Source organism: Anopheles merus, chromosome 3L (assembly GCF_017562075.2).
Source record: "Anopheles merus strain MAF chromosome 3L, AmerM5.1, whole genome shotgun sequence".
Lineage (NCBI taxonomy): Eukaryota > Metazoa > Arthropoda > Insecta > Diptera > Culicidae > Anopheles > Anopheles merus.
Window position 1 is genome coordinate 35,662,396 of NC_054085.1, and position 26,475 is coordinate 35,688,870.

The 26,475-nt window shown below is 48.5% G+C and overlaps 8 protein-coding genes across 11 annotated transcripts; 4 read left to right on the plus strand and 4 right to left on the minus strand.

The window, feature by feature from the left end:
* Nucleotides 1-5,849: 5,849 nt before the first annotated feature.
* Nucleotides 5,850-7,642, plus strand: LOC121600291 (probable phenylalanine--tRNA ligase, mitochondrial). The gene is made up of 2 exons (XM_041928749.1): nt 5,850-7,139; nt 7,209-7,642. Exons 1-2 carry the CDS (start codon nt 5,916-5,918, stop codon nt 7,374-7,376), a joined length of 1,392 nt encoding a protein of 463 aa, XP_041784683.1. The 5' UTR covers nt 5,850-5,915; the 3' UTR covers nt 7,377-7,642.
* A 153-nt stretch (nt 7,643-7,795) lies between these two features.
* LOC121600294 (mitochondrial 2-oxoglutarate/malate carrier protein-like) lies at nt 7,796-12,209 on the plus strand. 2 transcript variants are annotated; one of them, XM_041928755.1, is made up of 5 exons: nt 7,796-8,206; nt 10,067-10,303; nt 10,425-10,618; nt 10,694-10,904; nt 10,993-12,209. In XM_041928755.1, exons 1-5 carry the CDS (start codon nt 8,151-8,153, stop codon nt 11,219-11,221), a joined length of 927 nt encoding a protein of 308 aa, XP_041784689.1. In that variant the 5' UTR covers nt 7,796-8,150; the 3' UTR covers nt 11,222-12,209. The 2 variants fall into 2 exon arrangements, with proteins under 2 accessions (XP_041784689.1, XP_041784688.1); XM_041928754.1 differs by lacking the exon at nt 7,796-8,206 and adding an exon at nt 9,103-9,212.
* LOC121600292 (inositol polyphosphate multikinase-like) lies at nt 12,082-14,747 on the minus strand. Its single transcript, XM_041928750.1, has 3 exons — nt 13,529-14,747; nt 12,613-13,445; nt 12,082-12,475 (listed from the first exon to the last, which is right to left on the minus strand). The coding sequence occupies exons 1-3, from the start codon at nt 13,749-13,751 to the stop codon at nt 12,233-12,235; spliced, it is 1,299 nt and encodes a 432-aa protein (XP_041784684.1). The 5' UTR covers nt 13,752-14,747; the 3' UTR covers nt 12,082-12,232.
* Nucleotides 14,748-14,789: 42 nt separating this feature from the next.
* Nucleotides 14,790-25,016, minus strand: LOC121600293 (inositol hexakisphosphate kinase 1-like). Of its 3 annotated transcripts, none has more exons than XM_041928753.1 (3): nt 24,868-25,016; nt 15,276-16,047; nt 14,790-15,186 (listed from the first exon to the last, which is right to left on the minus strand). In XM_041928753.1, the coding sequence occupies exons 2-3, from the start codon at nt 15,868-15,870 to the stop codon at nt 14,792-14,794; spliced, it is 990 nt and encodes a 329-aa protein (XP_041784687.1). In that variant the 5' UTR covers nt 15,871-16,047; nt 24,868-25,016; the 3' UTR covers nt 14,790-14,791. The 3 variants fall into 3 exon arrangements, with proteins under 3 accessions (XP_041784687.1, XP_041784685.1, XP_041784686.1); XM_041928751.1 differs by lacking the exon at nt 24,868-25,016 and adding an exon at nt 19,324-19,682; XM_041928752.1 differs by lacking the exon at nt 24,868-25,016 and adding an exon at nt 19,256-19,682.
* Nucleotides 16,133-17,487, minus strand: LOC121600297 (hydroxyacyl-coenzyme A dehydrogenase, mitochondrial-like). Its single transcript, XM_041928757.1, has 3 exons — nt 17,175-17,487; nt 16,833-17,108; nt 16,133-16,770 (listed from the first exon to the last, which is right to left on the minus strand). Exons 1-3 carry the CDS (start codon nt 17,247-17,249, stop codon nt 16,231-16,233), a joined length of 891 nt encoding a protein of 296 aa, XP_041784691.1. The 5' UTR covers nt 17,250-17,487; the 3' UTR covers nt 16,133-16,230.
* Nucleotides 17,571-19,258, minus strand: LOC121600296 (hydroxyacyl-coenzyme A dehydrogenase, mitochondrial-like). The gene is made up of 2 exons (XM_041928756.1): nt 18,624-19,258; nt 17,571-18,449 (listed from the first exon to the last, which is right to left on the minus strand). Exons 1-2 carry the CDS (start codon nt 18,729-18,731, stop codon nt 17,634-17,636), a joined length of 924 nt encoding a protein of 307 aa, XP_041784690.1. The 5' UTR covers nt 18,732-19,258; the 3' UTR covers nt 17,571-17,633.
* LOC121600299 (40S ribosomal protein S26) lies at nt 20,198-21,607 on the plus strand. Its single transcript, XM_041928760.1, has 3 exons — nt 20,198-20,286; nt 20,700-20,877; nt 21,116-21,607. Exons 1-3 carry the CDS (start codon nt 20,284-20,286, stop codon nt 21,280-21,282), a joined length of 348 nt encoding a protein of 115 aa, XP_041784694.1. The 5' UTR covers nt 20,198-20,283; the 3' UTR covers nt 21,283-21,607.
* LOC121600298 (protein no-on-transient A-like) lies at nt 23,185-24,936 on the plus strand. The gene is made up of 3 exons (XM_041928758.1): nt 23,185-23,516; nt 23,588-23,914; nt 24,103-24,936. The coding sequence occupies exons 1-3, from the start codon at nt 23,486-23,488 to the stop codon at nt 24,480-24,482; spliced, it is 738 nt and encodes a 245-aa protein (XP_041784692.1). The 5' UTR covers nt 23,185-23,485; the 3' UTR covers nt 24,483-24,936.
* Nucleotides 25,017-26,475: the final 1,459 nt, after the last annotated feature.

A 26,475-nucleotide genomic window follows, 5' to 3' on the forward strand; every position in this document is an offset into this window, starting at 1 on the left:
TGTTTTCATAGGTTTTGTTTTAGGTAAAGAGAAAGTTTTAGCTGCAATGGTTTACTCTTTTGATATGCACGTATATAAGTTACAGGGGTTGCTGTAGTTTTTTGTTTTAATCTGTTGACAGTCAAACTGCAGGGTTCGTCGAGAGAGGAAGGGTTGTAAAAAGGAAGAGTTAGTTGCTTGTTATGTTACGATTATTTTATTTTGTTTCGTTATTAGAAAATACATTTCTGTTTTGCTACTCTGTACAAAAACAAAACAAAAGATTATAACCAGAAAGAGAAGAGAGAAAACAAACGCAAACACGTAGGATTACACACAAACACACATATGCATACGATCGCGATCGCGAGGTGGGTGCGTTTTTTCGTCGTTTTTGTTTTAGTTGTCCACTACTACTACTACTACTACTACTACTACTACTACTACTACTACTACTACTACTACTACTACTACTACGTACGCTCGCTGTAAATGTAGATTTTTAAAACGTGTCTCACCATATAGATGTGTGTGTTGTGTTGTGTGATTACAACAGTAGCTGGATCGGTGTGGCAGCAGCAGTAGTAGCAGAAGCAGCAGCAGCAGCAGCAGCATTGCAGGCATTGGGTGTGTACGTTGTGCAGAAGGGAATCTAACTAGTGAAGAGAATCGACGAGAGAGAGAGAGAGAGAGAGAGAGAGAGAGAGAGAGAGAGAAAGGGGGATGTAGTGTGAGTGGGGTGGCTTTAGCAAAATACGTAGATAAATGTAATGATGAGATAATGTGTGTGTGTGTGGGTGTGTGGGTGTGTGGGTGTTGTGAGAGAATCGTACATGGAGGAAAAAAGGAAGGAAGGATGCGCACAGTGTAGCAAGAGGTGCGGACTAGTGAAAATGTTATTTTGAAACAGAATAAAATTCTCTTAGGTTATTGCTGAAAGGTTTATTTACCGTTCTGTAAAAAGTTGAAAGATGATGATGAAGCAGATGAGACAGAATCAAAGGATAAGACTATAGATAATCCAATTCACAGTACGAATCATGAAACCAAGTCAGCTGGAGCCCAAGGATCCCCTTCCTATACACAGACACTTGTTTCCGTTTTTAATCACAAAATGAGGTTTCCATACTCTCGCTTACGATTTCTTTTTTTCTACACACAGTTCTACACATGCACACAGACCATTGTGTTCTATTTTTTGCTGTTTTTTTGTTGTTTCAAAGTATATATATATGTTAGAATCTCGTAAGGGCAGCACGGAAAGTGGTAGGGTAGAGAGAAAGAAAGAAAGAGAGAGAGAGAGAGAGAGAGAGAAAGAGAGAGGCAAACAAATAAATGGACCGCAACGGGAAATAACGGCGAGGTAAATATTTAACAAAACAATCCCTCCGAACTCCCGGACGGAAAGCGCCACGGGGGTCAGTGTCGCTAGCAAACAGGAAACGGAAAAGCAAACTGGCACACGGTGTGGATCAGGGGTGTGGTGGGAGCATCTTTGTGTACGTATGTAATGCGGGTATCATACAATGGTTCTGTGTAGGATGTGTAAAAAAAAACTGGCAGCAGCAGCAACAAAACCACTAGAAAGCGCATCACAACTCAGTGTAACAGAACAAGAAGAAAAACATCTAAAAAAACACACACACACACACTCACACACATACACAAACAAACACACAAAACTTAACCAATCAGAATCAGATGGCAATTTTGTATAGCTTTATCGATGGAATAGACGAAAACACACAAACACACACAAAGAAAGAAAGAAACAAACAAAAAGAATATTTGAACGGAAATGATAGTAACAATGAATGGTGTTTATTAATAGATGTTAAAGTAGTCAACATAAACAAAGAACAAGAAAGAGAGAGAGAGATAAAAAAAACGTAACACGTAATGGAAGAAACGTAACGCAAATAAATGGCGCAAAAAACAAAATCGCAACCACAAAAAAAAGGTGAACTGTGAACGAAAGAAGAAGCGGTCGAGAAGCGGTGGCATTAATAACAACATGATGGAAATTACATTCGCTAACCGTTTTTCGTTGGCGCGACTTGGTCTTGGGTTTTATTTTGCGAGCGAGATTGGCCCTACTACTACCATCTTCAAGTGTAGGAGCAATTTTGATTCTTTTAAAAACATGTTTTAATTTTCTTTGGTTTTTCTTGCTGTTTTGGTTTTAGCTGTCTCTAGTAGTGCGACTTGCGATTGCTTTCGTACTCGATTCCAGTTTGTACATATAGTGTCATTCCTTTCTTAAAACCATTAAGCCAGACCTGTGTCGACACACCCACCCCACCCAAGGATACACAAAATGCACATACACACACAAACACACATAACAAATACTTTAAAAGAGCGTTTGCATATGCGAGTTGAGGGACGGGAAGTAATGAACCGGAAATGGGGAAAGAGCTTATGTTTTTTTTGTTATTATGTTACATTTAATATTAAGTTTTGAACAAACAAACAAACAAAAACCAGTAACGGCCATCGCAAACTAGATAATAACCAAATTAATTGTTTTTTTTAAAAATCACTCACTTACACACTTACACATCAATCTAGTTACCAGTTTCTTTCGTTGTAGAAGGGTCCCCCCCCCCCCCACCATGTCTTTGCGGCTGCATTTCCGCGTGTCTTCTGTGCCCGTGTCTGTAAGAGTAGTGCAACATGAATGTAGGTGTGAACTGTGGGTGTGAAAAACAGTATATGGCGAACTGTGCACTACAGAACAGTGATTGTTATTTATTTTATTTTTATTTTACCAACGCTCCCTCCTGGATAGGTTTGGGGGGGGGGGGGGAGGAAACCACTAAAACCTACGAAGAAGAAGCATAGGCAATCTAACGAGTATACACATACACACACAGTCACTCACTCACAGAAAGACACACATACACAAGCCAGCGATCGCTCAGATTTCCCAACATACAAAAGGAAAACGGCGCCAGTGAAGGTAGTGATGGAAGTTAATGGGAAAATCGCTTGAGACCGGTCGGTCCTGTGAAGGTTGCGAACAGGAAAGGGGGCAGGCTAGATAAAAATGCGACGGGGAAATCCATTTACATTGAAAATAATTATAATAAAAAAAGAAGAAAGGTGTAGTAAATCTGCAAACAAAAAGCAAAAAATGAAAATGTATATCGTTTACACATACATATACATACATATACATATATACAACTTATATATATATATACCTATATATATATACATTTAGCGAGGGAGAAGAAGGTAAAGAGAAAGAGAGAGAAAAGAGAGATAGAGAGAGAAAAAAGATGAAATCACAGATGCAACCAACAGATGTACTATTTTTGGTTTCGTTTATACTAATACGCTCTCCTTGTCCCTCTCCATCCATCCCTCCCTTGTAAAGATGTCTTCTTCTGCCTTCTCCTTTAGCAGCTACTTTCCTAGCACACACCCCCAGCCACAACCACCACCACCTTTCTCGTACCTTTCTTCTCTGCTGTGTTAGTCAATTGTCGCCGACCGTCATTGACACGTGAGCTTTCGGACTGTTAGGAAAACTCTGTAACGGAAAAGAGGAAAGAACACACACCCACACAGACAAACATATATTCGGTGTGCATGTCGTATAGCATACCTTCGGAAGTGATGATTGAAGCAAAAACACTGCTGCTGTACCTAGTTTACTACTGTGTATGTATATGCTGGCCGCACGTTGTACTGTGGCATCATTCTGGTTGGCAAAACAAAATCGTAGTAGTCGCTGCGTGGACGACCTCCTAACATCAAGGAACAATCCACACACTCTCCACCCCACAGCTAACTTAGATCGTAAAGCAACATCCTTTAGCAACACGCGTGTGTTGCGCGTACCACACACACACACACACACGCACACTCAAGATCCCATCCACACACATACACGCACACGCATAGACAGAACACGTACGATGAAACTTCACCTAGCAACAGGTAGGATTACTAGGTTCTCGTGCATGGGCCAGCGAAATGCGGTGCGCAGAATGAAGCTCCGTTCTACCACTTAAGACGAGCGGCCTCTGTTGGCTTAACCGATCACGTGTCCCCTTTTCGAGCAATTTGCTTAGTCTACTGTTTTCGGTTTGTGTTTGGAAGTTTGGATTGGTTCAAACAATGCCATTGGATTCATTGGAAAATGGAAAGCAGCGAAGTGAAGTGTAATAAGCAGCACTAACCTAAACACTCGTAGGCTAAGTGAACGATCATTTGCAATATAGTAAGAGGTAGAGGAGTTAGTAGCCACTCCAGGTAGGAGATAACAGAATCATCGGATCATCGTTCTTTTTTTAAATTATTTTTTTATGTTCTCTTTATCCTTTCACTCAAGTTAGAAGAAACACCGGTCATGGATGATACAAAATTCATACTAAAACGTAGACTAAACATGAGCGAACGGCGGGGCGCTGTTTGTTGTGTGAACATGGAAGCTAATCAAGCGAGAAATAAGAGTGTTCATGGTGGCAAAACAGTGGAGACGGATATGTAGTGGTGGCATAATAAGTATCTGCAAAACACGCAAACAATTTCCAGAAAAAAAAAAACAAAAAAAGTCATTATTAAACTCTCAAGGCAAGCAAATCAAGCAACAGAGACAGAAACAGCAAACTCGGTTTTGTATGCGCAGCACGCAGTAAAATCAGTGAAGCAGCAGTAGTAAAACTAAACAAATCACTCGATGCAGATGCGCAGGTGCAAGTACTCTTTTATATAGCTGTATAGAAAGAACACAACTGAAATGGGAGGAACACTGGAAGGGCACAGAAAAACCAAAACCAAAAAAAAAAAAAAGAACAGATTCAATTGAATGTGCGTGTGTGCATGAAAAGAGTAACAAAATGGGGTAGATGAAAGAAGATAAAAATGATAAAACAAACGTGGGCGCGCGCTAGGGTTCTGCTAGAAAGAAGAAAAAATAAAATAAAATAATAATATAACACTAAGAGGTGCCACCCACATACACCCACACACACACCTACACTGAGTGGTGGTAATCCCGAGGAGAAAGAAAGGAAGAGAAAACATTAAATGCGTACGGAAAACACGCCACCACCCCCTGCTGGCAGAGCAAGCAACAAATAGTCATAGATTGTAGATGAAGAACAACCAGAGAGAAAGAGATAGGGAGAAAACTAAGAGAAAAGGGCGCACAAAACAAAAAGAATATTACAATGAAACAAACAAACAAACAAAAAAAGAAACCCAGAGAAAGAAGAAAATGTTGTTGCAAGGCAAAATCAGAGCAAAACACACAAAATGTAAGAAATGGAAATTAAATATAACACAAAATAACAAAATGCATGCAAAGCAACCCACTAACAGACAACAAAAGAAAAAAAAAAAGGTAGAAAGAGCGAAACGAGAGAAACAAAACAAAGTAATGAGAGAATATAAAAGAAAACAAATGATGATGATACCAACCAAACCTACCAAGAGCAGAGATCTTGATATAAGTAGACAGCTGCTGAAAGCGATAAAATATGGGCTATGGGAAGGGGAAAAAAACAAACACGTGAATTAATAAAACAAACAAAAAACAACAGCAAACAGTAAAACCACGCGGTCAGAACACGTATAATGGAGTATGAGGAATGGAATGTAAACGAGAAACTTTGAGGAAATTAAAACCAAGAAAACCCTATCGGAATATGTGAAAAATAAAGCAGATAAAAAGTTTAGCTAGTTTTGTGTACTTACTCTGGGGAGAAAAAGCGCTGATTTTCGATGGGATTTCCTTCACGTGGCAAGCCTTCCTCAACTGTCCGATTAGAAATTTAAAACGGAAGAAGTCAACTACACGACATAAACTTGCCGACAACTGTCATCATCGGCGCGGATTGTTTGTTTACATATTCTGCTGCGCCAGTACGAAGTACACAGTGTGCGGATCAGGAGAGACTGTTGTGCAATATTGCATTTCACAAATGTTAATTTTCAGTTTTCGACAGTTAGCATCGCGCGTGGGGCGGCCATTTCCTGTGCATGCGTGCCGCCCTAGCCAACCCAAGCACTGCGATGGCCGGCAGTATGGCAGCCAGGCAAAGATCAACAAAGACACGATCGACCTGTACCGGCAGCAGTACGTGCGTGATTCGTGGACGAACCTAACGCCAAAGGTGCTGTCCCATCTCGACCGCAACCTGCATCTGCAACGCAACCATCCGCTGTCGATTGTGCGGGAAAAGATAGTAAAGTACTTCTACGGCGCTTACCTGAGTCCGCGGGGCAACCCGCTGTTCAGCGTGTACGACAACCTGAGCCCGGTGGTGACGGTGGAGCAAAACTTTGACCAGCTGCTGATACCGGCGGATCATCCGAGCCGGGCCAAGAGCGACTGTTACTACGTGAACAAGGACTATCTGCTGCGTGCGCACACGACCGCCCACCAGGTGGAGCTGATACAAGCCGGGCTAGACAACTTCCTGGTCGTGGGCGATGTGTACCGGCGGGACGAGATCGACGCCACGCACTACCCGGTGTTCCACCAGCTGGACGCGGTCCGAATCGTGCACCAGGACAAGCTGTTCGAGCGCAACCCGGAGCTGAAGATACACGAAACGCACTACAAAACGCACCTGTCGAACGGTAGCCCGACGACGGGCACGAGCAGCCCGCTGGCGGACTGTATCGACCAGCACAAGCAGCCCTGCCACACGCTGGAAGCGGTGAAGCTGTGCGAGCACGAGATGAAAAAGATACTGGTCGGCATGGTGCAGAAGCTGTTCGGGCAGGACATCCAGTACCGCTGGGTGGACGGCTACTTTCCCTTCACGCAGCCGTCGTGGGAGCTGGAGATTTACTTCAACGGCAGCTGGCTCGAGATACTGGGCTGTGGCATTACGCGCAACGAGATTCTCGAGCGGGCCGGTGTGCAGAACTCGATCGCGTACGCGTTCGGCGTTGGGCTGGAGCGGTTGGCAATGATACTGTTCGACATACCGGACATTCGGCTGTTTTGGAGCACGGACAGCGGGTTTCTGAACCAGTTCCGGGACGATCGGATCGTGAAGTACAAACCGATCTCGTCGTATCCGCAGTGCAGCAACGATTTGTCGTTCTGGTTGCCGGAAGGCATGCCGGCGGACCAGTTTGCGCTGAACGATTTCTACGACATTGTGCGTAGCGTCGGTGGAGACATTATTGAACAGGTCGGTGGGTGGGGAGTTTTGTTCCGCCTTAGGGACAGTGTTTTGATAATGTTTCTTATTTTCCCGTAGGTGACTCTGATCGATCGATTTACGCATCCCAAAACGGGCAAGAGCAGTCTCTGCTTCCGCATCGTCTATCGGCACATGGAGCGTACGCTGACGCAGGCAGAGGTGAACGTGGTGCATGCCAAGATCGGTTCCGAGCTGGTAGCATCGTACAATGTTAGCATACGATAAGCAAATGAAACATTAAAGCGTTCACATCCCCCGTCGGATTGGATGTAACTTGAAGTTGAAGTTAAAGCTGAATATGTGTGGAGTTTTGATTGATGAATAATGAAATAGCCATAACGTTCATACACAAATGCTCGCTGTTGCTACTATTTGGCGCAAAAATATAGACTTGCTAAAGCTCCAAACCGGTCTAGCTCCGATAAAATAGAACAGTTGAATGAAAGTAACGAAATAAAGACGCCAAACGGTCAAATTTCGATGTTCGAAAATAAATTCAAATTTTGACAACCGTCAACCATCGGAACAACAACAACAAACCCTTGAGGTGCCGCCGGATGAAATCATCTTCGCGTTGAAAATCCCCTCCATTGCTCGCAGTTTTGACACCATCCCCATCCACCATCGTAGAAACCGGTAAATTAATATCGCCCGTCAGGCGGTTAAGTCATTCGTTATCATTCTACCACCATTCTATCCACAGGCAATATCGCGAGTTTAGCCCAGCACCTGGATCGAATACACGCACACACACACACTGTGACGCTTGTCACAGGCGCCTTTCACCGTGCTCACCGTGGTCCAGATTTGGGACAGTGCATTCGTACGCAGGCCGTAGGCGCGGACCCTGACCTTCGCGCTGTACCGATCAGCACACACACGAACAGTTAACGATCAGTCGGTGTCCGCACAACATCGGATCCCAATTACACTCGATTTCTCCCCGGTGCCCGAAGTCATCGCGTTAGGAGCGTTCCCCTGCTAAAGTGTGTTTCCGAAATGTCCGACAAAAAGCGACCTGTTTACGTGCAGTACGTCCTTGGAGGACTATCTGGGTGAGTGGCGTCTCGGTGGAGAATTATTCCCGTTCATAATCAAATGCATGCCGTTTCCAAAGGCAAACCCTCGGTGGAGTTCAATTGATGGAAGTGATTAGTTAGCGAGAAAGTAAAACGAAGCCTCCCTTCGAAGAGCACAAAACACGGCGAAGAAGAAGGTGACCTCGTTTCGCGGTGCGAAGAGAGGAGGAATTGTTTTGCCGCTGTTGCGTCAATGAATGCGGCAACGTACGCAGATGATGGTCTCCCGGTTATGTTTGTCCCTGCCACCGTATCGCTACATCTCCCCTTCTCCTCTCCTTTAAACACCCTCCCAACCTGCGTTGAAGTACGGTTAAATATAGACCTTGGCGTAAGAAGATAGCTGCCGTGCCCAAACCGTGGCGGTGGAAGAACATGGGGGCCACGCGAACAAAACCACCCCCGTTGGCATTGCGTTTTCACGTACGCAAACCCATTTCCGACGATCGTCGGACGTACCTACCGATCATCAACGTCAAACGGTGCCATTAGGGGGAGGTGGGGGAAAAAAAGAAAATGCTGTAGAAAGTTTTAGGGACGGCTGCCGGCAAGGTCACCACCGTCCCACGATCAGCTGACGCGTTTCTACGTCCGTTTCGCCAATCCCAAAATAGGATGGGCCCTTCCTGCTTTTTTTAAACAGTGATTTTCACATCATTCCAGCTCGCCCGATGTACGCACTGGCAGCTAGCGGAGAGATAAACGGAAGGGCAAAGGTTGGCGAAAAATCTTATCAGCCTTCGCGTGGTTTTGCTTGCTTTGCAACGGCACACGGTACACGGATTAAAGTGCATTGTGCTAAAAGTACGCCACCTGATTAATCATAGCAAGCCTTGGAATAGTCTGAGATCATTTGAAGCACACACGCACACACACTGTTTTGCTGTATGCGCTTTTTAGACGTCCGCCCTTGTGCGCTTAGTGAGTTGTATATTGTTCGAGCATGGAGGGGAGCAGATCGGGCAGACACATCGTCCGTCATGTAAGATAGGCTTGCGTAATCGCATTCTTCTCAATACCTCGTGGTGGCGCCGGCGGCGGCGCCTGGTAACCCGCCGTGTATTGGAACTATTTCCAGTGCGGAACGGTTTGGTAAACAGCTTCGTTAGCAGCTGCCGCGAAGAGCGCGGGACGACAGTCAACAGCGACATTTTTGTTAGCAATTATCGATCGCGCTTGAATGGCAATCGAGGGGGGTGGGGGGGGGGGGGGTGTGACCACGCGGGAGTAGAGGCTGGTGGTTAATTTGAAGTAGTGTTACATTATCGATTCGGTTCGATTTCATGTTTCCCGAGCTGCCCCACTTGCAAGATTGATGCATTTGATTCTACTGTGTTAAATAATTCATGTAGGCGCGTGACCAGAAAAAGGGAAGTTCTCCTTTTAGTGGTTTGTCCTCGATTTTTAGTAGAACAAGACCAACATGGTTCGGTCCTGGGTGATTTAAATACAGGGTTTTGCAGGGGTTCTCATAGTTGTCGGACACTTCCTTGACTCTTTCTTATTGGAAAAGAACTTCATATATTGGAAATTGGACTCTATGGCACCTGTATTGGAGAGGCTCCTTGGCAATTCTTATTGGATTCTTCCAACAAGAGTGCTATAGAGTCCAATTCCCAATACATTAAGTTCATTTCGTGTCAGAAAGAGTCTCTCTCCCTGTGATGGAGTTGTATGAAGCTAGGTCTAGAAGCCATGATATCCCTCAAGACAAGCAAATTATTTTCTCCTAGTCCGTGTATCGTTTTCTCTAGGTTCTATCATATTTTTTAAATTGATTTCCAAAAATATCTGCTGCTACAGCAATTGACAGTGATTTTCCTTCATTCTCCACAGCATCGGAGCGACATGTGTCGTGCAGCCGCTGGATCTGGTGAAAACGCGCATGCAAATCTCCGGCATGGGCGGTGCGGCCAAGGAGTACAACAACACGTTCGACGCGATCGGCAAGATCATGCGGCGTGAGGGCGTGCTGGCGATGTACAAGGGGCTGAGCGCCGCCATCATGCGACAGGCCACCTACACCACGACCCGCCTCGGTGTGTACACGTCGCTCAATGATGCCTACAAACAGTGAGAGCCCCAGTTCCAGTTTTGCCACCGTTGTTCCTACCGTCCAACAAGACGCAAGACAAAAGGCTCCGGAATGTGAACTGATATTTGTTCCACCCTGTTTCTTCGCCTCTTTCGCCAGGAAAACCAACAAAACACCGAACCTGCTCGCCTCGATGGCCATGGGCATGACGGCCGGTGCGATCGGTTCCTTTGTCGGCAATCCGAGCGAGCTGATCCTGATCCGGATGACGGCCGACGGCCGCTTGCCAGTGGCCGAGCGGCGCAACTACACCGGCTTCTTCAACGCACTGTTCCGGATTGCCCGGGAAGAAGGTAAGCAGCACGAATGGCGTCGCTCCTGCGCGTATGAATGGCCCCGGTAATGGTTCCCCTGTTTCACATCCAAAGGTGTCCTGTCGCTATGGCGCGGTTGCGTACCGACGATGGGCCGCGCGATGGTGGTAAATGCTGCCCAGCTCGCTTCCTACTCGCAAGCCAAGGCGTACCTGGTCAGCTCGCAGCTGCTCCAGGAAGGTATTGGACTACACTTTACCGCCAGTATGTTCTCGGGACTGATCACGACGGCGGCCTCCCTACCAGTCGACATTGCCAAGACAAGGTAATTAAGCTAATGATTGACGTGAAAAGAGCGCGCACACGGAATGTACTGACCCTGTTTCCGCTTTGTTTTTTTTTTCGATTGCCAGAATTCAAAACATGAAGGTTGCGCCGGGTGAAGTGCCGCCATACAAGAGCACGGTCGACGTCATCGTGAAGGTAATCCGGCACGAGGGACTGTTTGCGCTCTGGAAGGGCTTCACCGCCTACTACGGCCGGCTCGGCCCGCACACCGTGCTAACGTTCATCATTCTGGAGCAGCTGAACGGGCTGTACAACAAGCACATGGGCGTGGAGGGCAGCAAATCGGGCCTGTAAGCGGTCCAACCATCTTCCTTCCATCCCTCCCTACCTCTTCCGTTAGGCCACGTGTTCAATCCCTCTCGTGGCGCGAGAGAGAGAGACAGGGCAGCAGCGAACGCGACAACGCCGGAAACGCACGCCGCTGCTGCTGTGCACGCATTTCTTTCGATGGCAATTTGTAAATGTTACTTTCCGTTTTTTCCTGCTCTGTAACTTTTTGTTGCTGTATCATCATCCCAACAACACCAGAAATCGATAAAAAGCTGAGCTTAATAGATAGAGAGATAAAGGAGACGCCGTATTACTTCGGAATTGCCGGTAAAATAGCACACAGATTTAAAGGAAGAAGAAAAAAAACCAGCCCCAAATAACTGTTTCGAAACACACCTGTTTGGTTGCATGGCAACCTTCAAATGTTCAGCATCGCACACATATTGCATATCCCCCTCACAACGTAACGGGGTTCGTTTTCGTTTGCAAAAAAACCGTTGGCAACCGTCCAAGCAAGCGGGATGGCGCCATGCGTCGCGTCTTTCAACTTTCCCTGCTTCGCCGGGCTGTGCTGCTGGCCGACTGCCAGTCAGTCAGTCAGTCAGTTGTGAACTTGAGCCGGCAAATGATAGGATAGCAATTCGTAATGCAATATTAAATCGTAGGGTAGCAGCAGTAGCACAATGCTTTAAGCCGAGAAACACACACTAGGAAGGAAACGAATTGTGACAATATAGTGCGGGAATAGTGTGTTTTTTTTTTATAGTAGCAGGTGGAGCAATTGCCGCAACGTCCTGTATTCAGGAAGCGTTTGCACCGTGAAGCGGCTGCAGCATCAGCAGGAGAATAACCGAATGTTCGTGTACGTGTATATGTATAATATATATATTTTTTCGCCGTTTGTTTTTCGCCCATGTAGGAACTCTAGAGCCAAGGGTAATTATACACACACAACACAATACAGAAGAAACACATCGGAAATAAAACCACAACAACGCATAGCGAACGAGAACGAATGTTGTGTAGCGACTCCTGTCAAGCGACTCCCTGCCGGGGGGTGTTTTGTATCTCGCAGTCCTGCAGCAGTCCCTCGAACAGCTTCACCAGACTGTCGATGCCCTCGAGATAGTTCCGATCGACGGACGGCTGCTCGGTCGGCGCCACCGGGAACGTGTGGGCAAAGTCGATCATGCGGGCCTTCGCCCAGATCTTTTCCTCGTACGAGCCGACCAGGTTGTCCAGCATGAAGGTGTAGTTTTCCTTCATGATTTTTATGTCCTAGAGAAGGCCGGGACAGAATGAAAGAACGAAAGAAACCATTAGCAGCGGTCAGAACGTGTCGATCGATGAAGAAGGAATCCAAGTAAGCGATTTAAACCCTTGAGTGGAATTCTATAGAACACCATACTACCTACCTGTTCGTAGTTGTGATTGGTGGAGTGACTACGCTGAATCTGGAAGTAGTGCTGCAGCGGTTCCACATCGCCCAGCTCGTTGATCGCATTTGTGCAGAACACGGGCGACCCCGGATTGCTACTGCCAGCTCCCGCTCCTTTCACCCCCGCTGACGTTGGTGTCGTTGGTGTATTCGGTGTACGGGGTGACTTCCTACCACCGTGCAGCAGCACCGGCTTTAACCGGCGCGCATCGTACACCAGCAGCACCGAGCTCGCGTACAGCCGGTACGCCGTTTGCGTCCGCGCCCACTTCTGAATGTTCCACAGATCCGTCAGAAACTGTATCAGCTGCTGCCGGCACAGGCCGCCGGCATCTGCGTTGAGAAACCGCCGGACCGCATCCTTCACCGTCGCCTCGGTCAGCTTCTTGCCGTACTCCTTTCCGTACCGCTGCACCCGGCCCGCCTGAAGCGAGTAGAACTGAAAGCCCGGTATGCAGAAGCCGTACGCTTCGCGGCTCTCCACGTACTTGGACGCTTCGTAGCGTCGCTTTTCCTCCGTCGCCGTCGGGTCCCACGACCGGCGCCCGATCTTGACGTCCATTATGCACGGTTCCAGCATGCCCTGGGTGAGGTCCTCCAGCTGCAGGAAGTCTATCAGCTCACCGTCGATCGGCAGCTGCCGGTGGCCCCGGTACTGCGGTGTCAGTTCGCGCAACAGTGCCAGCTCGGTGCGCTGCTGCTCGCCTGCGGCTTGCTGTATCTGTTGGTAGAATTTCAGTTCCCGCTGGCCGGCTAGCAGCTTGGCAAGCGGCTTCAGTACCGATCCATCGTCGACGCTTTTTAGCAGACCTGTGTGTGTGTGGGGGGGGGGGGGGGATTAAGATGATTAGAATGTGTTTTTTTTAGAAGGGCTTTTTCCCACTTCCACTTACCCAACGAATCAGTTCCCTTGTGGAAGGCATGTCCCGCCACCTGGCAGGGCAGTGGTAGGAAGCCCTCCGGCAGCGCGGGACACTCATCCGGCGACTGCATGCCATACCCGAGGGGGGACTTTTTCCCTTGAACAGCCACCGTACCGCTGACATTCAGCGTCGTCGGACGGTTGGTCGACGAGGTTTTGCGCTTCTGGTACGGTGGAAGCTTAAGTTGACTCATCCTGGAACCTTTTTTTCCCGCAGCCCGTGTTCACGGAAGGACACAGGCAAACTAAAATGGGTTCCAGCAGCGTAACGGGAGAGGATTCCGAGACAGTTGCTTTTTATCGTTCGAAGGTAAGCGGGAACGGAATGGATGTCCATTATCATTCGGTGAGGAATTATCGTACCGAGCGGGGGGTGTTTATCGGGCGTGAGTCTGTCCTTTTCTTCAGCTCTCTGCTCACGCTCCAACCCCTTGTGGCGAGAGGGAAATGGGAATACCCGCGAAAAGATATCCCCGACCGGAACACCTTCCTAATCCCACACACCCACCACGTGGGATAACTGCGCGAACCGATAATGCAATTGATAACGGCACATTATCCACTGTCCACACTCTGTGATTCTTTTGGGATGGGTCTTTGTTATGTTGGAACGTCCGCTTTGACGCGTCTTTATTGGCGTCTTTTGTGTGTGTGTCGATTTTGGTTATTTAAATAAGTAGCAAGAGCTTTTTTCTTAACCCTAACTCCGACGTCGCGCGTGGAAACCGTGCTGTTTGCGTATTGCGCGCAATCGAACGCCGGATTATACCCTGCGCACTAAATGCGCATCTGTTTTGTGCTTTGCAGTTGTATTTAAGTAGTAGGCGCGCGGGTGGGACATCATCCCAAAAAACCATCAATTTTGGTATCATAGTAAGCGTTGAATGGCGCTTGTAAACGTACTTTTTTTTTTTAAATCCATTTTTTACAGTATACAAATCTTAATAAACACAACAACATTACTTGCAGTATGGCGTAACGTATGGCAATTGCAAATTTTTGGCCAATAGTGGGTGAAAAACAAAACGCATTTCACTGCTGTTGGTGTCTTTGTTTTTTTTTTTATGTTTTGAGCAACACAAATTAAAGCGAGTTCTCTGTCACAGGGTCTGTCTGGAAATGGCCGTACTTACAGTACACATTTCAACACACCCTATCAAAATTATTCAAAAATATTCTCCCGCTTTTCCCCTCTCTCTCTCTCATTACCAGTCTTTTTTCCGTCTTTTTTTTTTTAGTCAACGTTTCCGTCAGCGGCAAGAAACTGTTCGAACAGGCCCACCAAACTCTCCACTCCCTGTAAGTAATTGTCGTCGACGGTGCCGGCTTCGGAAGCGTCCGCTGGAAAGGCGTGCGCAAAGTCTATCATGCGTGCCTTAACGGTCAGCGGCGCCGCCGCTGCCGTTTGGCCGTTCGAAGCGTTCAGACTTGTGTTTCTCTGCAGTGCACTGTCTCCACACTGCCCGAGCTGGGCCGCATCGTACACGAGCAGCACGGAGCTGGAGTACAGCCGGAGCGTGGTTTGCTTGCGCGCCCAATCCCGTATGATGCGCAAATCGGCCAGGAATCGTTCCAGCAGCGTGCGCGACAGTCGTCCATCTTCCGTTGCGTTTAAATACAGCAGAAATGCTACAAAAAAGGGAAAAAACACCCCCCCCCCCCCCCCCCGATTAGTATCACCTCAGTGTGGTCTCCTCAACATTCTCCACCATTCTCACCGTCACGGATGTTGTCCTCGGTGAGCCGCTTGCCGTAATCCTTCCCGTGCCGCACCAGCGCGCCTCCCTTGCGCACGGCGTAAAACTGAAAGCCGGGAATGCACAGCCCGTACCGCTGCCGGCAGGCTTTGTACTTGCCTTCCTCCGCCCGGCGCTTCTCGGGCGTCGCCAGCGGGTCCCACGTGCGGCGCCCAATCTTCACATCCATGATGCATGGCCACTCCAGCCCGGCGGTCAAATCTTCCAGCTGGATGAACTCAACCTCCCGCCCGTCCACGGTCAGCTTCGGGTGGCCGTAATACTGTGGCACTACCCGGAACAGCGGCGTCCAGAGACCTTCCTCCTCGGCGTCACCGCCAGCTTCTCGGTGCCGACGTCGCACTTCCTCCAGCCGCTCGTAGAAAGCGATCTCGCGTATACCGCACTGTACCTTGCCGGTTGGCTTCAGGACCGTGCCAGCGTCGTCGCCGTCGTCGCCGATGGGTTTCAGCAGCCCCAGGCAACCCTGGGCGGCGGTGTGGCCGGCGACCTGGTTCTCCAGCAGCGACACACCGGCCGGTAGCTTGGATGGTGCGGGGCCGTCCCCCTGCGACATACTGTGGCCGTGTGGGGGTGGGTTTGATGAGCAGAACGAAACGAACGAACTCGAACAGACGTGTGTGTGTGTGTGTGTGTGTGTGTGTGTGTGTGTGTGTGTGTGTGAGTGTGTCGTCGGTCTTATCTTAAATCCGGCGACTCATTGCAATTCAATTCGGTGTTGGAGATAAGCGGTCTACAAAAAGAAGGGGTGAGTAAAACCAAAGTGAGAATAAGGGTGAAAATTCAAGCAATTTAAAATATTAAGATTTAAAAGAATATTTAAAAAGCCGTTTTAAAGTATATTTCTTCCAATGATCAAACACAGGTCAAACGTAAACCCACCACCACCACCACCACCCATCCACCCATCACTCTTTTATTTGTAGCTGTAAAACCCTTCGCCCGACTTCACCCCCAGCTTCTTCTCGCGCACCACCATCCGCTCGAGCAGTTCGCTCGGCCGCGTTCCCTCGTCCGCCGGGTTGCGCGCGTGCCGTTCGTGCAGTATCGAGCGCACCGTGTCCAGCCCGACAATGTCCATCAGCTCGAACGGGCCCATCGGATGGCCGAGCCCCAGCTTCATCGCCACGTCCACGTCCCGGTGGGTCGCATCGCCCCGCTCCACCATCCCGAGCGCCTCGTGTATCACCGGAAACAGCAACCGATTGACGACGAAGCCCGGCACATCCCGGCAGGTGATGCACGTTTTGCGCAAACTTTTCCCAAACGCCAGCAACGCTTCGTGCGTCCCGTCTGATGTGTCTTTCGTGCGCACCACCTCGATCAGCCGCATCATCGGCACGGGGTTGAAGAAGTGTAGCCCACCGATGCGATCTTTGCGGGCGGCCGACGAACCAATCTCGCCAATCGACAGCGAGGATGTGTTGCTGGTGAGAATGGTGTGAGGGGGTGCTTTCTGGAAGGATGGAAAGGCATTAGCAAACGATGAAGAGGGAGAGAGGTCACACACGCACATACCTGATCGAGCAGTTTGAAGAGCGTTTGCTTTTGTTGGAGATTTTCCACGATCGCTTCAATCACAAGATCGGTGCCGGCAACGACCTCCTCTAGCTGCACGCTGTACGCCAAGCGGGCGGCGGTGTCGGTGAAGAATTTACCCTCCGCCTGCTCGTTGCCCTTGCTGACGTGTTGGGCCATCCGGCGCAGATCCTTCTCCACCTGGCGCCTCGCACGCCCGGCCGCATCCTCGCTCACCTCGACCACGGTCACCCGGTACCCGTTGGCGGCTGTTATCTGTCCCTCCCCAAAAAGGGAAATTGCATTCCAATTTTTTGTGGCCTTTTTAACGAGCCCACTTACCATCGCAATGCCGGAACCCATCACACCGCCACCAATGACGGTGACGTGCTTAATATTCACCGCTGCCGCTGCCATCGCACACAACAATTTAGCACTTTTGCAAACACCAAATGGGACCGAAAAAAGCTGCTCGTACACGGACACGGAGATCAGCGAGTGCGGTCACAGCCGGTTCTTCGCGCACAACAACTCCCAATGACCCGCCGTACAAAAACAGAGTCGCGCGTATCAAGGGGGAGCTTATCTGATAAAAGCAAAACAAAAAACAAACGAACACAAGTACGGAACGTCAATATAGGACACACAGTCACACACACACACACACACACCCATTAGGGACCTTTGACGCCGCACAATGTGCATTTCGGAGCATACAAATCGGTCAACAATCAATGCTGCCCCAAACACTAAATGCTTTTATTAAATATAACCTTCCTCAGCGTCCTGCTTTCTCCCATCTCACTTTTTGTAGGAATAGAACCCTTCGCCACTCTTCACCCCCAGCTTGCCCTCGCTGACGAGCTTCTGGAGCGACTGGATCGGCACAAACAGTGGATCGTTCGGGAACTTCTCGTGCCATCCCTGCAGGATGTTGTTGGTCGTGTCCAGCCCGACGTAGTCGACCAGCTCGATCGGTCCCATCGGGTAGCCGGCGCCGAGCTTCATCGCCGTGTCAATGTCGCGCGGCGACGCATCGCCCCGCTCGAGCAGCCGGATCGCTTCCGCCATGTACGGCACGAGCAGCCGGTTCACCACGAACCCGGGCGTATCCTTGCACGTGATGCACGCCTTGCCCAGCCGCTGTCCGAACGCCTGCAGCGCCTGGAACGTTTCGTCCGACGTCCGGTCGGTGCGGATGATCTCGAGCAGCTTCATGACCGGCACGGGGTTGAAGAAGTGCAGCCCCCCGAACCGATCCTGCCGCTTCGTCACCGACCCAATCTCGGCAATCGACAGCGAGGACGTGTTGCTGGCAAAGATGGTGTGAGCGGGGGCCGCCTCGTCCAGCTTGCCGAACAGCGCGTGCTTCACGTCCATCCGCTCGACGATCGCTTCCACGACCAGGTCCGCTCCCTCCACGGCCACCTCCGGCTTGGTGGCGCCACCGATCTTTGCCAGCGTGCCGTCGACAAACTGTTGGCCCTTGGCGGCATCGTCTTTGTACTGTTTTTTGGCCACCCGTTCCAGACTTTTGCGGATGCCACCGATCGCCTTCTCCACGAGCGCATCGTTCATCTCGACCAGCGTCACATTGTGGCCCGTGGCCGCGGCAACCTAGCGAAAGGTGGTGGAGGGGGAGGGGGGTTATAGAACGGAAAATGAATTTAAACCGGCACACCGCAGCATCCGGGCCCACTGTGCGAGGGGGGCCGTTTCGTGATCGTTCCGCGTGAACGAGACGACCTTTGGACTTTGGAACCGTCCTGTCGCGGCTTCACTTTCACCTACCTGTGCGATGCCGGAACCCATCAGTCCACCGCCCACAACGACCACATTGTTAATCTTGGCAGCGGTGGCCATATTGCGGGTAAAGGTACGCAGCACCGACATGGCCATTTTGTTCGCAACAGTTACGAGTTTACGAGACACACACGGTACGGTAACGACAAGCAACACGGAATGACTCTCGTGATTAGGACCGGCTAGTGGCAGACCGGCTTCACAGGTGATAAGCGTATCAAGATCTCCCCCACGACAAGACAGATCGACAGAGCAAGGAGAGCGTGATGACGGACGATGACGATGACGATGTGTTGTGTGTTGCTGCTGCTGATCCGAGTGGTCGTATGCCACCCGGCTATCTCACATCTGCGGCCGATGGGTTTACGTTGCCCATTGCACAAACACACACATACACCAATGCACACACACACACACACTCATGGCACTGGTAGCACTAGCGCACGGAACCATTTGACAGCCGGAATGACCGATCGACTATGTAAATAAACACTTGCACCGGACGGAACGAGGGTTTTGCACCATTTTGGATGGCAGCAATATGGTACAATAGAGCGAAGGATTGAGATTCGACATTCTTCGACTACTTTGATCGTTTGGCTATTTTTAAAGCAACTAACCCGATCTGTCTCACTAATCGGAGGCCTCGGTCGGGGGCAAGAAGTACCGAAGAAGAAACAAAACAAACCTGCGTCTTGTTTACGGGCCCCCGCCAACTGCACCGGATCGGATGGATAAACACAACCAAGCGATGGAATCAGCACAAGCACAGCAGCATACGGTATTTATGCTAGCAAAACGGATGCACTATTATGTTGTCGCTATGTTTTGCGGGCGAGAAATAATAAAGGGGCACAGAACAAACCCGTGCTCCAGCAGAAGATTTGTATACGGCGCAGCCAGCGAACAGCGTTGAAGCACGCGCACGCACACCAACACACTGGAACTGTCAAACGGAATGGAGCGAGCCCGATCGAATGTTGGAATCCAGTTCAAGCTGGATTGAATTGATCGATGTTGCGGAAATGTTGGGAAGATAGTGAAATTACTGGCTGGAATTGTAAGAAAGAATCGGAAACTGCACCAACAATTCTTCCTTTGGATTATTTCGCGTTTAAAATTGAACAAACCTTCAAATCATTTCAAATAACGGTCATATTGAACTTAATCGATCAAACAAATGTCGATCTACACAACCGGAAGTGGAGCTTGAAGTTTTTAAAAACTCACAAAAAATGTAAAATAATGAAAAATAGAGAAAAGAAAAGAGTATCAACTACATTTTGTCCATTTTGATCTATTAAATCCAGAATAAATAATAAGTCTGATTTTCGCCGAAATAAACAATCAATGTACCGGTTTGAACCAATGTAAAATTAAAACAAAAAGTACATAACATCCATCATCAAAATGCAAGCTGAACGATAAATAAACACACAACAAAATAAGTGCAAAGCTTTTGTAGAAAAATTATTTCTTCAACAGAATCGATTAATCCTCATAGATTTTATATTCCTACCTCCTAGAATAATCGACGATCAAATCTGCCAGTGACAGCAGAAACGTCAAAATGCCAGGCTTCGTGCAAGCGAGAAGCAGACCTTGCCGTTCTCTACTTCCGTGGTACTGTTACTGATCTGTCACCAAAATGGTAAGTGCGTAAAATTTGTTAAAAAACCGGCCGTAAATCCCCGTGGAACTGTGCGAAACTGGATTTATTCACTGCGGAAAACGTATTGGAAGTGAAATTGATTGTGGTTTTCCCCGAAATTGCCCCGGCGGGCGGTGAAAATTGAGCTTCCGCGCGTCCGGTGTCAGCCTCTGCCCGGCGGTGTGGTATCGACACAGACAGACACACACGCACGCACATACCCCAAGTTACACACAGTGGGGTGTGCATGCGTTTCAACATGGCGTGGCTGTCGGGGAAGAATAATACACACAGCCATGAAAACCGACTCAAAATGATGGTTGTGGTGGTTTGTGGCTTTTGACTAATCTGGTGGTTCTCTTGTTTACTTGCATTGTTGCCGTGGGACCCCCCGATGATGCGACGGTGCGCAGACTAAGAAGAGGCGTAATGGAGGACGCTGCAAGCACAACCGCGGCCATGTGAAAGCCGTCCGCTGCACCAACTGCGCTCGTTGCGTGCCGAAGGATAAGGCGATCAAGAAGTTCGTCATCCGCAACATCGTGGAAGCGGCTGCCGTTCGGGACATCTCCGACGCTTCGGTGTACAGCTGTGAGTATCACGTTTATCTGAACTTGAGCATTCCCCAACCCAGCGGAATGAACACAGCTCTATCTATAAACGTTTCTACGTGAGGAAAACATACCACTTTGGATCTTTCGAAAAGAGATGAATTCGAATATTTGCTATCTGATCGATTAGAACATCCATTCATACAACTCCCCTTCCCTTCCGAACCGTTCACTAATCTGCTTTGCGAATGCTTCTTCTCCTCTCCCCCTTTTTCCAGCATACGTACTGCCGAAACTGTATGCCAAGCTGCACTACTGCGTGTCGTGCGCCATCCACTCGAAGGTTGTCCGTAACCGTTCGAAGGAGACCCGTCGCATCCGTACGCCTCCGCAGCGATCCTTCCCGAAGGACATGAACCGACAGCAAAACGCCCAGCGCAAGTAAGCGCCTGTCGCCGGGTCGAGTGTTCTTCCCTCCTTCGGACGTGTTCCCGACCATCCCACACACACACACACCATCTTAGCAACAACAACCGCTCTCGGGAACACAGGAACGGAGTGCGAAGGAAGGATAGAGGAGAAGATTGCTGGTTCGATTAGGATGGGAATTGTTTTTTGGCGATCCCGGACCTCGGGTGGTGGTTCAGGTTGTTGCATTCGAGTTTCGTGTTTCTATACATTGTAAGAAGGGGGAACAGAGAATGTGCTAAGAGGCGAGTGAAATATAAGCGAGCACCTCCGGTGCTGAAAGGAATTCCATCTAATCGGAACATACTCTTGCGTTCGATGTCCGTGTGGGTGCGCATTGTGGTGGAAAGAAACGGACTAGTGGGTTTGAAACGGGATTGAAACGGTTTCGTTGGCTACAGAGCCACTCTTCGAGGGCAGTAATTGGATGTAAATGGATAACCCTATTCAAGGCCCGGTTTGACGGTTCTTAAAACATATATCCTGGCACTAAGATGTCCTTCAAACCATCATGTATGCAAACGCACTCGATATCCCATCAAAACAAGGATCGGGATTCCTGCCGTGATTCCCATGCATACAGTGCACGACGATTTTGGTCGCTGACGATGACAACGATCGACAAACGTCTCGGCGATGCATGTAAACACCTTGCGTTCCCAGTCGACATTTAGAGCTTAGTGCATGTCTCCACGTACCATTAGATGGCGCGATATTGAGATAATCTTATTTCAATTTTAAAAAATCTTTAAGAGCGTTTCTACATACACCGAGAAAGCAGCTGAGAAAATAACTGACAGCATGCTTTGACAGCGACTGACAGCATTTTCGGTGAGAGAAATCTACTCAGCATGCAAAGAACGATGGAGCTGAGAAAAAATTGAATTGACAGTTTATGGCGAACGATCAATTATAGTCTGCATTTTTGCCGTCTAATAATCGTAGAAATATTGTTAAAAAATAAAAGAAGATTTTTTGACTTCATTTTAGCGATTAAAATGAATTTTTTGAACATCATTTTAAAAGTCTCTTCTCGGCGCTTTTCAGAGCTTCTGGACACACCGGCGTGAGAAACAGATTGTCAATTCTCTCACAGCCATCTCTCAGCTGCAGTCTCGGTGTATGTAGAAACGCTCTCACAACCATCTCTCACCTGCAGTCTCGGTGTATGTAGAAACGCTCTAAAACGAATTCTTCCAAGGGTTATCGCAAATTGGTTCAATTGGATTGGATTGGATGCTAGAGCCTAGAAAGAACCGTGGAAAATAGCCTTTGCGCGAAAAATAGTTCCGTTGCTTCAAAGCCTTCAGGCCAAGCATCTCACAGCGCCCCTCATAGTCCAGTTGGACACTCCAGGAGCCCAAGCGAACCGCGTGAACTTGCACTGGATCGACTCTAAACGACCCATTGGGCGAGCAGCTAAAGGCCACCATAGTATCGAAGCGTATTCCAGCATTGGCCGCTTCAAAGCGCAGTATAGCATCTTGATGCAGGATCAGTCCCGGGAAGGTTATGGATTGGAAACCAGTTACAGGATCTGTATAAGTTCTGAAAACAGTATTGGTTCAGGATCAGTGCTAGGAACGGTGAGATAATGGTAGTCGCTCCTGCGGGCGTGCGTGCGGAACAATCAAAATTTCTTGAATCTGACGCAAGCGTTTCCAAAATGTCACCCACAGTGGGTATCAAATTCCATACGTTTTCAGAAAACTCACTCACGCCCGCCTGAGCGATTACCGCTACCTATGGGTTCTGCAGAATAAACAGGACTTTTAGAGCGTTTCAAAATCATTTAGATCGCTTTCGCCCCTACAGTACGCCTTCGAACAGTTTAAACAAACATCTTCTCTCCGCACCTTGTAAACGCGGCTTCAGCGCCGCATTTGCGAATGTCAAAAAAGGACTGCCGGAGAAGAGTTGTTTTGTTTAGCGCCTCCGTTTTGTGCAAGAAGAAGAGTCTCTTTCTGCAAAGTCCTTAAATAATAATAATACAGGCCCACCCATCGCTGGTGTGTGCGTATGTAACATGTGTGTGTAAGCGTAAAGCGTGTGATGTAAAACGTGCGACGGACGGACGACTGCTGATTATCTCTTTGGCAAGGGTTTGGAGGACAATTGGAACACAGAGGAATCAAGGCACGAGAGGGGAAACCCAAAACAAACACACCCACACAGCAAACATGAGTCGTTGGGATCGGAGAAGTGACGAAGGTATGAGGAGCTCTTGGGTAATGGCATCCAGGAAAAGGTCACTAACATCCGCTCCCCCCTCCTCTCCACAGGACAATACGATCAACGGCAGCGGAATGAGACACGGCACGGCTCGAACCATCGGCCCCGGCTGAGTCGCAGCAAATCCCGCTCGGACTCGTCCGAGTCCCGGTCACGGTCAAGGTCCCGGTCCCGCTCACCAGCCTCGCACAACGCCCGCCACCACGGGTCATCATCGTCCGCTTCCGCATCGTACCGGGACGACCGGTACGAGGAAAGAAACCAGCAGCAGCAGCACCGGCAGTACCGGCAGGACGAGGAGGAACGGCGCCGAAGGCAGGAAGCGCTCGATAGCCGCGGCCGTGCCGGCCCGAACGGCACCGGAACCGGTCCGGGTGGTGAGATCTATTTCCCTCCGCCTTTCCAAACACCGCTATCCCGTTCCCTCCCCGTCCTGAACTACTATTCCACCCCCACACTCCGTTGAAATATCGCATGCGCTTACCTTCTCCCCTCAACATACGCACATTTAAACGCGCGCCGGCTAATTGTTCCGAGGGACGCCCACCTCATTCTCGTTTTTAAGGCACGGTGGGAAGGCGAGCTGGAGGCAGCGGAAGTGGCGGCGGCGGCGGCGGTGGTGCGATCAGTCGAACGTCCACAGCGCCGGGTGCGAAACCGGCAAAGCCACCGGTGGCCGGCATACAGATGAAGCTGGCGGCACCGGCAAGCAAGGAACCGCCCCGGCTGATGAAACCGGTCGCGAACGCGTTCCGGCTGGCGGACGACAGCGACGACAGCGAGCCGGAAGAGATGCCGGCCGAGTGCCGGATGCGGATGCGCAACATTGGGCGCGATACGCCCACCTCATCCGGTCCGAACTCGTTCGGCAAGACGAAGCACGGCTTCTGTGATTCGAAGAAGATGTTCGAGAAGAAGATCGGCAGCAGCCTCAGCAACCGCTGAGGCCTCGGTGAAGTCAGGCATTATAGCTCTAGCAAACGGCGCGAACAGTGAAGAGAGGACAAACGAGTAGGAAGACAGGAGAAAGGGTCAGGGTTGAGAAGGATTAGCTTTAAGTGTCGCTCTATTTATCCCAACACCGGCAGTGCGGAAGGAGCCAGGAAGCGCCCGCCCGGTGAAACGTTGCATTAGCGTAGTGAAATGGTTTTTGCTATTTGTTTGCTCCCGAAAATGCTGCAGAGGGAAGGGCTACGGGGACGTGAAAGGGGGGAGGGCAATCAGCACAGTACTACTACTCACCCTTCGCTTCCCTTGCCGCCGCTTGCCGTGCGCGCATTGCCAATCGAGTTTTAGAATAAAACGAAACTTCTTTCAAGTTACTAATTACCTTCGCTCACTGCACAGCCCATTCTCACACGATAGAAATCAAGCAAAGATGAATAAAAACTTTCCTTTACTAGCCAGTTTCGTCCAACTAATGGTCCTGTGTTGATGCACCCCTCTTCTGCCATCTGGAACGATCCGAAAGCAACGGCATACTGCGATTGATTTTCTCACACTGCGCGACTACGCACAACTACGCACACGCACAGCTGCTTACAAAACGGGACACGGACACAGGCGGTTTTTTTTGAAAAAATTAAATTTATTCAGAAAAATTAAAAAAAATCATCCATCATCATTCGGCATGTATTTATATAGTTTAGTGTGTGTGTTTGTTTGTTTGCATGTTGTTTCTTGTTCCACTTTTTTCCACTTTTTTGCTTTACTTGTTTTTCCTTATTCTTTCTCTCTCTCTCTCTCTCTTTCTCTATCGTTTCTATTGTGTTTCTAATTGCGCAATCTGCTTTTGTTTGTTGTTGCGTTTCTTTTCACTTATTTTTCCTTCCTGTTCACTTTCTGTTAGCAAAGTTGTCTTTTTGCTTTTCCACGTCCCTGTTTAGATGACAACTTTTTCCTTTTCCGTATGATTGGATGTTTTTTTCATTCTCTCTCTCTTTCGCTCTCCTTTCTGTAGGTGTTGTTCTTTTCTCCGTTTTGCTGTACCATTGTGCTTTTTTTTTCTCTTGTTTCTGTACTGATCTTAATGAAAGTGTTTTAGAATCTTTCTTGCACGCGGTTGGCTTTTTGCGTGCAGCTTCCTCAATTTGGTAAGCATGTTCTTTTGGAGTTTATTTTGTTTTCCTTTCCTTTACTTCTCTCGCTCTCTCTCTCTATCTCTTTATTCCTTTACACCGGATGGGTGAACAAATTGTTGTATGTGTTTTTACTTATTTGATTCATGTTTTACTCTTTTTTTGTTGTGTTTGTTAAATTATTTTCTTTTCTTATACTCATTCTTCGTTTACTTTTACTTTTACTTTAAATAGAGGTAGTGAGGTAGATTTTTTTTTTTCATTTCCACTCTTCTCGCCTTTCAATATGCGTGCACGCTTCTTCTTCTTCTTTTTCGTCTTCCCTCCCCTTCAACTGATTGCGCGCCATTCGGTTCACTTTTCTCGCTTCACGGTTTCGCTCTCTCTCTCTCTCTCTCTCTCTCTCTCTCTCTCTCTCTCATTCTCTTCGACGGCGGCTCCTCTCCGGCGCTAAAATCTTGTTCAAACTTCAATGCCTTAAGCTGATTATACAAGTGTTTATTTTCACCGAACTCGGATATCTGGTTTTGGGGTGGGAGAGAGGGTAGTTTTAATCTTCTGTGAGACCGCACACAAACATTCTTCTGCACTGTTTATCTATTTTCTCTGTATTCGCAATGGTTTGTATTGAGTTATAAGTATGTTTTCAAATCTTTATTTACTTCTGACTTACTTAAATGTTTGATGGGAGTATGGTCTGTACTGTATTACCATTTTGATTGTTATTGATTTTTGTTTTCTTTTCCCATTTTAAACTTTTGCTTTAACTGTTTTGTGTTTTAGATTGGCTATTGTAAAGATTATGTAAAGCTTTAGCGTTTTCTATGCCTTTCTGTTTTTTTTGTTGCTGTTACAGTTTA